Source organism: Lampris incognitus, chromosome 3 (assembly GCF_029633865.1).
Source record: "Lampris incognitus isolate fLamInc1 chromosome 3, fLamInc1.hap2, whole genome shotgun sequence".
Lineage (NCBI taxonomy): Eukaryota > Metazoa > Chordata > Actinopteri > Lampriformes > Lampridae > Lampris > Lampris incognitus.
The window spans coordinates 63,255,453-63,267,985 of NC_079213.1; the positions used below are offsets into that span (position 1 = coordinate 63,255,453).

At 52.2% G+C, this 12,533-nt stretch overlaps 1 protein-coding gene across 2 annotated transcripts in view; it reads right to left on the reverse strand.

Annotated features, from left to right (window-relative positions):
* Window positions 1–245: 245 nt before the first annotated feature.
* tle5 (TLE family member 5, transcriptional modulator) overlaps window positions 246–12,533 on the reverse strand; it is a 53,308-nt gene continuing 41,020 nt past the window's right edge. The window contains exons 5-7 of one of the 2 annotated variants that reach the window (XM_056276147.1): window positions 6,944–7,006; window positions 5,204–5,278; window positions 246–3,607 (exon numbers count right to left, since the gene is read on the reverse strand). In XM_056276147.1, coding sequence (XP_056132122.1) covers window positions 3,383–3,607; window positions 5,204–5,278; window positions 6,944–7,006 — 363 coding nt within the window. In that variant the 3' untranslated portion in view covers window positions 246–3,382. Of the gene's footprint in view, window positions 3,611–5,203; window positions 5,279–6,943; window positions 7,007–12,533 lie in introns of both variants that reach the window. The other variant, XM_056276146.1, reaches the window with a different exon arrangement.

Sequence of the window (12,533 nt, forward strand, 5' to 3'; positions counted from 1 at the left end):
AAAACAAACCGAAACGAACAAGTGCCTTGATCGCCAAGTCTTGGACCCAACAGTTCTTTAGAAACACAACCCTCGCCCGGGGACAAGCACTGGCACGTGCGTGCTGCGCTTCGTACACGGGCTCCGCACATCACTGCAACAATTCCAGCACGCAGCAAGATACATACAGCGCGCGGGGGGGGGGGGGGGGCTGGATGGCAGTATGTAGTAAGATACATACAGCGCGGGGGGGGCTGGGTGGGAGTATGTAGTAAGATACACACAGCGCGGGGGGGGGGGGCTGGATGGCAGTATGTAGTAAGATACATACAGCGCGGGGGGGGGGGGCTGGATGGCAGTATGTAGTAAGATACATACAGCGGGGCAGGGGGAGCGGTATGCAGCAAGATACACAAGGCATGGGGGGGAGGGGCGGGATGGCAGTATGTAGTAAGATACACACAGCGGGGGGGAGGGGGGCTGGATGGGAGTATGTAGTAAGACACATACAGCGGGGGGGGGGGACTGGATGGCAGGTTGGGGAGCTGCAAGTCAGATCCACAGGCCGAGTAGAGAGCAACGCATCCCGTCTCTGTGAGCAGGTCTATACATCTGTTTACATACATGTTTATAAAGTCCCCAACTTACACAGCAACTGGCATCATCTAGGCAGTCATCATCATCATCTTCATCGCTAACTTCAGCATCTGAACAGTTTTAGAAATGTGGTATTTTATCCTGTCCCTCAATATATCCTTTCCCCATATTAGACATTTCTAAAAAAAACAAAACTTAAAACTATTTTCCTCAGCGGAGGCCTTAAGAGGACTCCCAACACTGACAGCCCTTCACGAGGCGATGGATTGGCAGAAGGGCTTCCGTTTACCAAACGCTGACATCCGGGTCTGGAATTAAACGTTCCGTAGCGGCACACTCTCACAGTGTAGCCCAGCAAAACAGGACGGACCCTCTTCCGGTCGACCAGCGGATGAACACGGGCCGCTTTCAAGATAAGCAGTCTGTCAAAAGCAGATCTGCGCACATCTTCAACCTCACCACCATCATCATCATCAGTGTAAAACGCAACAGGTGGAGCACGGCCATGATGGAGCCAGGGTTTAGGGCTCAATGGACCATAGGGGCAAATCCGGGTTGAAAATGTAGTACATGTTGCGGGCAGCAGGGGGCGCTTCAGACGCCTGTTATTTGTTCGGTGACAGCTGATCTCTTTAGCAAACAGTCGTATCATCAAGTAATGCTCTTCCCAGCACCCCTAATGGGCTCATGTCTAAGGCTCGGGAGAAGTGGAGGAGACAGGAGTGGATGATGGGAAGGGGAGGGGGGGCAGGGGTGGCTGATGGGGAGGGGGGGGGCTTCACTCAGCGGGACAGCCGTCTGTGCTTTTTCCTCGGTGAAATCTACGCTGATGACTGTCGGAACCTTCCGAGCAGACTCACGGTGTGCAACTGACGTGACGTCGTGTCCCCAGAGCTACAAGTACACGCCTGACTCAGAAGGGGAGGTGGAGTTCGGGGGGGGGGGGGGATGAGTGGATGGTCCCCGCTCCAAGCTTCTACTCTTCTAATAACAGAGAAAGGGAGCGAGAGAGACGCTTCCAAAAATAGAGCTCTGACTAGAACTACCAGGAAGTGGGTGGTGACGTATGCGGAGAAGGGAAGGGGGATCCACCACGTGAACACACGCCCACGTCACACGTCTGGTCTATGTAGCCTCCATTTGTACACACAGGGTGTATAAATAGGCTATTCCCCTCGTGACTGAGCCTGTACCATGTCATTGTCCTGTCCTTGTTTTCTTCTTCTCCCCCTACCAGTCCGGAGAGCGCAGCTAGAATCCCCAAAAGACACATGCTGCCCTCTGCTGTCAAAGATAATGTTCACACACACACACACACACACACACACACACACACACACACACACACACACACACACACACACACACTCTACTCCCTCTGCACCCACTCTGGCGTTAGTGCACGTTCAAGAAGAATAACTCAAGGACTGGGAGGGCCGAAGGTGTGGGGGTGCGAGTCCCACTGTACGGCGGGTTACCTCCGCCCTCTGACTGCCGTTTCAACAAAAACACCAAACCCCGTGACGACTGCTGGTTGGTCAGCACAAGTCATGACCGGTTAAGGAAGGTGGACAGGTTTTCTAGGATGACAGCAGGCGGCGCAGAGGGGGGGGCGCTGGGTAGGCCGCTTCTCTGAACGGATTCAGGATCCTTCGCGAGACCCTGCGGGTTCTTTTGCTGCGGCGCTTCTGCTTGGCGGGAACGATGGCGGAGCGGCTGAAAGCAGCACGAGTGTGCGGGCGAGGACAGAAGCGCAAGGGCACACAGCAAAACTGACAAGGGTTCTCCCCGTCACAGCAGTGACGTCACCCCAGCTCAGCGTTTACAGCGGCCACCACAGTCTGTCAGTTTAAACCCACCCACAGCCAGCTTCTGCAGAGCTCGCAACGGATGCATGCAATTTGGGCCACCAAAAAAAAAAAATCAACATGTTGTCATTACTGGTTGTTGGGAGTTTTGTTGTTGTTTGTTTGTTTGTTTGTTGTTTGTTTTTGTTTTTTTAGAAAAGTTTGAAGGAATTCTGTAGATATCTCTGCATCTCGTCCTGTAGCTTTTACACACTACGAATCTCCATGAGAAGGCTAACTTGACACACAAATCCACACAAATCACAGGCCGACAGGCTGGGGCCCTGTCAGTTTGATGACAGCATTTAGTCTGTTGCTTTTTTTGTTTTTTTGATTTTTTTTCTACTTTTGCACGGTACATTCAGACTGACAAACCAGCCCTGCTTCACAAAGAACTGTGTTGAACAGCGGCAGGGGGTGCAGACTGACAGGGGAGAGAGAGACGGAAGAAACGGAGAAAGAGACGAACGAAAAACAAAAATACAAAGACCGAGGAACGGGGGGGGGGGGGTAAAGGTAATCATGAAAACGGACATAAAAACCATCAAGCTTCATGACACAAAAACAAAATGTTGAAGAGAAGATGGCAAAATATATAAACAGGTGGGGGGAGGGGGGGGGGTGAACGGGATGACGGCAACAGTGCTGGGGAGGGAAGAGAAGAGAGAACGAGACAGAAAGCAAAGAGGACAGAGGCTGAATAAGGTTAGCAGGGATTTTAAATATAAGTAGAAGAGGGCTGTCCGGACAGGAGGGTCAGGAACTAGAGCCCGACTAATGATCTGGATCTGGCAATAAAAGCTGGGTAGGTGGGGGGGCTGGTATGGGTTTATCAGGGAGCTGGGAATGGGAGATTGGGCCTTAAGGCCTGTGGCAGTAATGGCCAGGTCAGGGCGAGGGAGGCCAAAGGGAGAGTGGCTCTGGGGACTGGGACTAGGGTCGCTGGACAGAAAACACAGCTAGTCAGACTTGTCTCCATCCTCTTCACGGTGGCTGTCGGCTCCGTCGCGCGAGGCCTTTTCCTCCTTGGCCAGCTGGGCTTGGGAGGCCAGGATGGAGGAGAGGGAGAAGAGGCCAGAGGAGGTGGTAACAGCAGGAAGGGTCGGCTGGCTCAGGCCCAGGGGCAGGGGGGTCATGGGCAGGGCTAGGCCCTGGAGCTGGGACAGCTGGTGAGCCTGGAGCTGCTGCTGCGTAAAGGACAAGCAGAGAGACAAAGCTCAGACACAGCAGGAAATACAAGATACACAGCACATATGAGCCACAATAGGCATGTCACAATAGGCATGTCACTGATACATATTAATTCTATGTTTAGCACATAAACCCTTGGGGACACCTAAAAATTACAAATTTTTCAAAAAAGTAAAAGTTTTTAAATTAATTAATTAATTGGAATTTAATTTAAATGTAATCTATTCTTTTTTTACAAAATGTAAAAATTACAAATTTTTCAAAAAAGTAAAATTTTAAATTAAATAATTAATTAGAATTTAATTTAAATGTAATCTACATTTTTTTTTACAAAATGTAAAAATTTCAATTTAAAAAAAAAAAAACACAAAATTGTAATTTGTGATATTGGGCTATACAAATAAAATTGACCCGACCGAACACAAATCAAGTTCATCAGGGCAGTTATCGTGAACACCAAAATCACGGCTGAAGCGCAAACGTGGTGGCGCTGCAGGAACAAAGATTCACATGGAACACGTAACGGATAACGGCTCCTTCATGGCAGAAAACAAACCAACCACAGGGCAGTCTGACCTACCACACAAGCAGCGCAGCTCTGACTGCTGAGCTGGTCTGCGGGCGTGGTGTATGATAACGGTGATTATAAACCACCACGTGTGTACGTTTTAATCTTTCAGAAGGACATGTTGTATCTGCCAGCCCCACACGGCCTTATTAGCTCCCCTCGTTCCCAACCACAAACCATGAAGACGCACAACACGGTCGCCGTTATCACAGCAGTCACTGGATTCTCGAAGAGATGCTCGCTAGCCGCCATTTTTGTTTGAAAAAGGGTATCAAACAGCTCCGGTGTAAAGAGAAACAGCTCAAAGTTCAAACGCTCTCAATTCTGAAGTCAAGCTACTAAGTGCAACTGTACTTTCCCCTGTAAAATGATTGACCCCCCCACTCTTTTGCACCAAGACTGATTTTCAAAGTTTCCTGGCTCCTAGTGCTAGCATGGTCCACCTTCAAACCTGGGCCTATGCAAACCAGCATCCCTAGACACTAGACACTGAGACAAAGGAAAGGCACCTTCGTGGAACGTGTATCACTGTGATGGAGAGGCTAAGCTTCCCAACACCAGACCTCTAGTGAAATGATGGAGTAGCTACGCTAGCTAATACTAAACCCCTGCTAAAATGATGGAGTAGCTAAGCTAGCTAATACCAAACCCCTGCTGAAATGATGGAGAGGCTATGCTAGCGAAGACAAGGCCGACAGTGACGGAGCAGTGTAGCTTGCTGGCCAATACTACAGCCACACAGCTGAAGTATTGTGGCCACTGTAGCGGACTAACGCCCAGCCCATGTTAATTACGTTTTCTAGCCACAGGAACTAATGCTACACCTGAAGCGCAGCATTTCTCTACGAGTGTTTCACAGACAATAAAACATTAATGAACAACATCCCTCACGGGGGACTATAAAACAATGATAATGATGCAGGTGGTTGTCTTGATACGACTACGTTAAGTATTGAGGTTGGCTAGCTAACATTACAGCCCGTGGGGGAGGGCTGGGGTTGGGGGGGGATGAAAGTCTTACCCTGATGATGGAGTTCATCTCTGGGGGGGTGACCTGCTTAGCCCGCTCTATGGCCCCCAGGACCTGCTGCTGGTGCTGGAGGGAGCAGACAGACGATAAAAAGAGACAGAGACAAGGGGGACGGGGACGGAGAGCAGAGGTGCAGGGGTTAGATTCATATCAACAGCACTAACAGCAACCCCACAACCCCTCCCTGGTAAATCTGGTCCACTCCTTTCGTTCCGCATCCCATGTAGTCACACACACACACACACACACACACACACACACACACACACACACACACACACACAGTGCTCGAAATGATGCTATGAATTAACTGGTCCATTGGTGTGCTTCAATGAGTAGGTGAGGTCCACCCCTGGTGGGCAGATAAGAGCATACTTTATGTGGATCACATCAAACAACCAAACATTAAACCGACGCACGCACGCTCGCTCGCGCGCGCACACACACACACACACACACACACACACACATAGGAAGTGGGGTGGAGGAAGGGAAGATGGATGTAAAAAGCAGTGGGGGGGGGGGGTGATCACATCACCCCTGGTCCATGCTCAGAATTGATTTTTACATTTTGTCGTTAGTTTTTATATCCTTAAACTGTGTGGTCCCTAGGTACATGTCAGACCCCCTCCATCCTCCCGTGACCCCGAGCAGCCTCAGGCAGTCTGACCAATGACTGCCGGCTGTCCCCCCGGTCCTGACTACAGCTCCATGGCAATAATGTTGTTTTTTCTTGGAGGGGGGGGGATTTCCCCCCCTTTTCTCCCCAATTGTATCTGGCCAATTACCCCACTCTTCCGAGCCGTCCCGGTCGCTGCTCCACCCCCTCTGCCGACCTGGGGAGGGCTGTAGACTACCACACGCCTCCTCCCATACATGTGGAGTTGCCGGCCACTTCTTTTCACCTGACAGTGAGGAGTTTCACCAGGGGGATGTAGCGTGTGGGAGGATCACACTATTTCCCACCAGTTCCCTCGCCCTGAACAGGCGCCCCGACCGACCAGAGGAGGCGCTAGTGCAGCGACCAGGACACATACCCACATCCGGCTTCCCACTCACAGACACGGCCAATTGTATCTGTAGGGACGCCCGACCAAGCTGGAGGTAACACGGGGATTCGAACTAGCAATCTCGGTGTTGGTAGGCAACAGAATAGACCGCTACGCTACCCGGACACCCTGGCAATAATGTTTTATGGTCACACCCCCGAAGCTCCGGAGTAACCTTTGCACGGCCTGTGTCTCTTGCATTAGTTTAATATAATCTTATTCAGCTTTTTAGAAACCCGCCCGTCGTGCGTTGCTGATTCTTTTTTAATCTGCAGAGGACGTTGTTCATCCACAGCAGCCTCTGAGCAGGGATGTGAAGGGGGGGATGTGAAGGGGGGGGGACGAGAGATGGCAGGCAAGAGGGAGGAGAGGGGTGCCGAAGGGTCACAGAGATAGAGAGGTAATGAGGCGGAAATGAGGGTGATCTCATTCCGGGAAGTAAAGAACAGGGTCGAGGGTCAGGAGGTTACTGAGGTGTGTGCGTGTGTGTGTGTGTGTCACAATGTGCATATTGCAGTATGTAGGCGAGTGAGTCAGAGAGAGAGAGAGAGAGAGAGAGACACAGACGGAGACGGAGAGAGAGACAGACAGATGGAAACAGAGAAAGGGAGGGGGAGCCCGTGTGTGTGTCGGTGTGTGTGTCGGTGTGTGTGTGTGTGTGTGTGTGTGTGTGTGGGTGTACCTCCTGGGACAGGTAAGGCAGGACTTGAGCGCAGATTCCATTCAATCTCTTCACGATCTCAGCCTGTGGGGACAGTAGAGACCAGCACAGGAGACAGAGAGACAAAGAGAGGGAGAGGGAGAAGATGAGCACATGTGTAACATTCATCAACAAACATAAACTACACCCCCGCCCTGCCCCCGCCCCCCACAGGAAACAGCTATTATGACTGCCCAGGTGCCAAAAACGCTGACGAGACACGGCTGGATTCTGTAAGTACACACACACATTATCCCAGTCAGCGACGACGCGTGTGGTCATGCGCAGGCATGAACACACGCCAGGACCCCCTCGCTGGCCTCCTCGTGCACCTCCCGCAGTCCCACCCCCACCCTTGCCAATGCTATCCCTGGAACTCCTCAAGTTACAAAACGTGCATGCATGGGCGTCCGGGTGGCGTGGCGGTCTATTCCTTTGCCTACCAACACGGGGATTGCCGGTTCGAATCCCCGTGTTGCCTCCGGCTTGGTCGGGCGTCCCTACAGATACAGCTGGCCGTGTCTGCGGGTGGGAAGCCGGATGTGGGTATGCATGCTGGTCGATGCACTAGCGCCTCCTCTGGTCGGTCGGGGCGCCTGCTCGGAGGGGAGGGGGAATTGGGGGGGAGGCGGGGGGATAGCGCAATCCTTCCATGCGCTACGTCCCCCTGGTGAAACTCCTCACTGTGAGGTGAAAAGAAGCGGCCGGCGACTCCACATGTATGGGAGGAGGCATGTGGTAGTCTGCAGCCCTCCCCGATCGGCGGAGGGGGTGGAGCAGCGACCGGGACGGCTCGGAAGAGTGGGGCGATTGGCCGGATACAATTGGGGAGAAAAAGGGGGAAATGTGCATGCGCTGCACGTACACACGACAGCACTCACACAGACACATGGACGCTCACAAACAGTCACAACTGCACACACGAACACATGCACACACACACACACACACACACACACACACACACACACACACACACAGAGAAAACGACTTCGCTGCGTGTCTCATCCACACACCTTCTCCTTCTGCCGAGCGGGTCTATTATCACATCTGGCTCGTATCACCCGACCCGTCTGAAGAAATGCAAAGCAGCGGTAATTGTGTTAGAGCCCTAATTGGCGGTGCGATAAAGGGGAGAGCGGGGCCTTCCTAACCGCCATTAGGTATGCAGAGCATCGCTCCTCATCAGGCGCCTTCCTCCTATCGGCTCATCATTACCCGTGTGCTCCCTGACATCTCTGTCTGCTCCAAAACGACTCCACGGGACACAATCTCCGGTAACTGTCGTCTCCTTTCTCACCTCCTCCTGCCTCGTGTTGCCGCTCCCATTTTTCCACTCTGATTCTCCCCCTCGCGTTATCTCTCTGCTTCCAACGCTCCACTCGGTCTCCCTGCCAGGTCTTTTGTCTTCAGGTTCTCCCTCCTTTCTCTATGTACCTTTCCTTTTTTCTCTCCTTCTCTTCCATCTCTCCACCTTTCTGTCTGTTCTCTCTCTCTCTCCTCAGTTATCTCGGGGTCCTTTAACCATCTCCCAATCTCTGTCTGTCTCAAAGCTCTCCTCCTTTCCTTACACAAGCAGCGTAGACACGCATGCAATCTACTACTACTCCCACTTTTGGCTGCTCCCGTTAGAGGGTCGCCTATTTAATGTTTTTACTTTTTATTTTCCCTCCAATTTTTGGTGCATTTTATTATTTTATTTTTTTGCAATTTGAAAAAAATGCAATCTTGCAATTTGCATTTGCGTTTTTTTTTGTGTGTGCAATTTACATTTTTCCGCCTATAACAAAAAATACACACACAAATCCACATAGATGACAACTAACAACCCACCCAGTTCACACACCGTGTCTGCTGCAGCCACAGCCTGCCCGTACCGCACACAAACACAACACAAATACACGGGAAACGCCAAGCGCGTAGCCGTCAGGTGTGGCGAAGGGAGGGAGAAATGGGGGGGGGGGCTACCCGCCACGGAGAGCTACGCTGCAGTCTCCACGGGTGTTAAATGACAGGAAAAAGAAAGAAGAGAAAACGGACGCCCTGTTTAAACTGGGGTTTAAAATGCTTTTTGGGAGATCGGATCACGAGTGGACAGCGAGACACATCGCCGTTTCCACCCGTGTCTATCACGCGTCTCCAAATGCGACCTGCTCACCACAGGCGATCAGATTTCGTTACTCCCAAGAAGAAGAAGAAGAAGAGTTCGTTACTGCCTACATCACTTCTGCTACAAGGTCAAAGGGCTTCAGTCAAGCGCCGGATTAGCCGACTAGCTGTGAAAACAGCAGCTAATGTGTGAAGATGTTTGTACAGACTGTTGCAGGTGTTGAGATGACAGGACTGACTCTTCTGCCCAGATGGAGGTCAGGCGTCCCGTTTCACTTGTACGCCAACCACCTACACCCTCCTCTCCCTCCATTTTTTCGAAAGTCAGCGCGCTGGCGTGATTTTTTTTTTCGTACCCGTTTTCCGCAAGAACGCGCCTCCGTCACACCTGGATTCCGGGAAGACCCGCCCCTACTCTTATCTCTGATTGGCTAACCCTATCCCTAACCTTAACCAGCCTAATCAACGGAGGCAACGAGTACTAGCCAATCAGAGGCAGAGTTCCCGGAAAACGGGTATGAAAAAAATCACGCGGCGCGCCGTTACCAAAACAACCACCACATCCTGCGCTGATGACGTATTTTCCTGTTATGTCCTCGTCGGGGACGCGTCAGGACGCATTAGCGTTTACACTACAAAACACATGCGGTGAAATGCGTCCCAGACCACCTCGGCAAGTGGTCTGAGCAACCGGTTCACAAAACGTTTTGGTGGTCATTTACACTTGTGTTTAGCGCCGTCCACTCGTGAGCCGATCACACAAAACGCATTTTAAACCCAGGTGTAAACGGGAGGAGAGCGAGGGAGACAGATGACTCGGCGACAACATGGCGATATTCAAAAGCAGCCGCAGATCCGCTCAGCATCACGACAGCCCAAAACGGAGAGAAATAAAAAGAGCAAGAAAGGCTGGGGCGGGGGAGGGCAGAAGAGAGAGAACAGATAGAGTGAGAGAGGGGGGAAAAAAGAGTGGAGAGGCAATTTTAAACAAAATTGAGTCAGACAGAGTGATCAGTGGGGAGCGACTGAATGTGTGGGGAAGAGGAGGAGCGAAAGAAAGAACGAGAGAAAGAGAAATAGAAACAGAAGTGGAGGAGGAGGAGGAAGGGCGCTACACAAAAGGCCCAGACTTGAATGCTCCTCGACACTCGTTTCCACACATCCCCTCCAATTTCAACTCTAATGGAGCCGCCGCGGCACTTCTCAGCACCCACTGGCGGCGCACACGTCAAAAGCTCACGCGCGCACGCCACGAGCGGACGATAGGGGGCGCGTGCGAGTGCGAAGCCACACAAACAAGCCAACGTGAGCGTGTGTATTGAATAGGCCCACATGCACAAAAGCGCCTCAAAACAGAAGGACGCATGCTTGTGTTCACACGCACACACACAAGCATTCACACACACGTGCGCACACACGCACACACAAGCATGCACAAAAAAAACACAAGCACACACACACAGACACATGCACACAAGCGTGCATGCACACACACCCACACACACACACAAGTATGCACACGGACACACACACACAAAAACATACACGCACACACAACACAAGCATGCGCGCACACACACACGCACACGCCACTGTGAATGTGTAAATACCTCATCCCTGTCAGATGAGGGGCGGCTCTGATGAGCTGTACTCAGGGGGCTGAGCACAGCTGTGTGTGTGTGTGTGTGTGTACATGTTGTATTTCCTACTCCTGCCTCCCTACGTGTGCCTGTATGTGTTACGTTTGCCTGTATGTGTTACGTGTGCCCGTTTGTGTTACGTGTGCCTGTTTGTGTTACGTGGTGTCTGCAGGCATGGTGTCTGGCCCCCCGTACACACACGGTTTTAAATTGCGGTCTGAGCGATCGGATCACAAGTCGGCGGCGCTAAATACACGTGTAATCGACCACCAAAACGTTTTGTGAGCCGGTAACCAGTGGTCTGGGTACCGCGTTTGACCACATGTTTTCTGTAGTGTAAACACTAGTGCGTGCTGATGCGCCCCCGATGCAGGGTGTGGTGGTTGTTTTGGTAACAGCGCGCCAAAGCAACCACCACATGTGTGCGCCATGGTACCTTTGTTCTTATTCTGCCCCTCGGAGTTTGTGTAGCTGCATATGAGGGGAGCTCTTTACATCACAGGTGCTGCTGCCTCTCCGTCTCCGTCGGTTACAGCACACGCTGCTACCCAAGCAAGGCTGCAGGGTGCACCGTCAATCACACGGCAGCGTGTATGTGTGTGCCTAAGCATGAGTCGAGGGAGTGGTGCCGGACCAGGTCACTGATGGGGGCTCACCCTGCTGAGGCCCATCAAGCATTACTCCTCCAGCACCAGCCATACAATCTGATCTACAGGCACCGGGCCTGTCCGACCCGCCGTGCTCCCTGGAAGAGGGCTGAGCCGGAGACGAGGGGCTCTGTATGTCTTCATCCATCCATCTATCCATCCATTCATCCATTATCCCAACCGCTCATCCTCACACAGGGTCGCGGGGATGCTGGAGCCTATCCCAGCCATCATTGGGCGGCAGGTGGGGAGACACCCTGGACAGGCGGAGAGACACCCTGGACAGGCCGCCAGGCCACCACAGGGCGATCACAAGATGTGAAATAAGAAATTTTCCCAAACAGGAAAAGGAATCTCACAAAAAAAAAGCAACTTGAGATAATCTTTCATTTTTGGAGTCAATGTCTTGAAACGGGTGTATTTTATTGAAATTTTGTGAAATTCTTTTTTTTATTATTCCCTTTATGGACTGGCGGCCTGTCCAGGGTGTCTCCCCGCCTGCCGCTCAATGACTGCTGGGATAGGCTCCAGCTTCCCCGCCACCCTGAGAGCAGGATGAGCGGTTTGGATAATGGATGGAGGAATTTACTGAACCCAGCTCTCCCGTGGTGCTGGAGAACTTGGTTAACCAGTCGGCTAACGGGTCGGACCCTTTAGTCGACTGGTTAGCGCAGTCGCCTGTGGTGCGGGAGACCTGGCTGCGCATCCCGGCTGCGGCGGTTCCCAGCTCCCCCCTGAATCCACTACATTTATTTTCCATTTCATAATTCCAAACACGTTCCAGATGTTAACCCTTGGACCCGATTTGAAGGTTTCAGCCACGTGTTTGACCCTCATTTGACCCTCATTTGGCTGTGTGTGTGTGTGCGTGGGGGGGGGGGGGGGGACAGGAGTTCTCGTCGGCCAACATCAAATAAACACCCCACTCTTCCGAGCCGTCCCAGTCGCTGCTCTACCCCCTCTGCCGATCCGGGGAGGGCTGCAGACTACCGCATGCCTCTTCCAAATCGGGAGTCACCAGCTGCTTCCTTTCACCTGACAGGGAGGAGTTTCACCAGGAGGACGTAGCACATGGGAGGATCACGCTATCCCGCGAAGTTCCCACTCTCCCTTGAACAGGCGCCCCGACCGACCAGAGGAGGCGCTAGTGCAGCGACCAGGACACACACCCACACA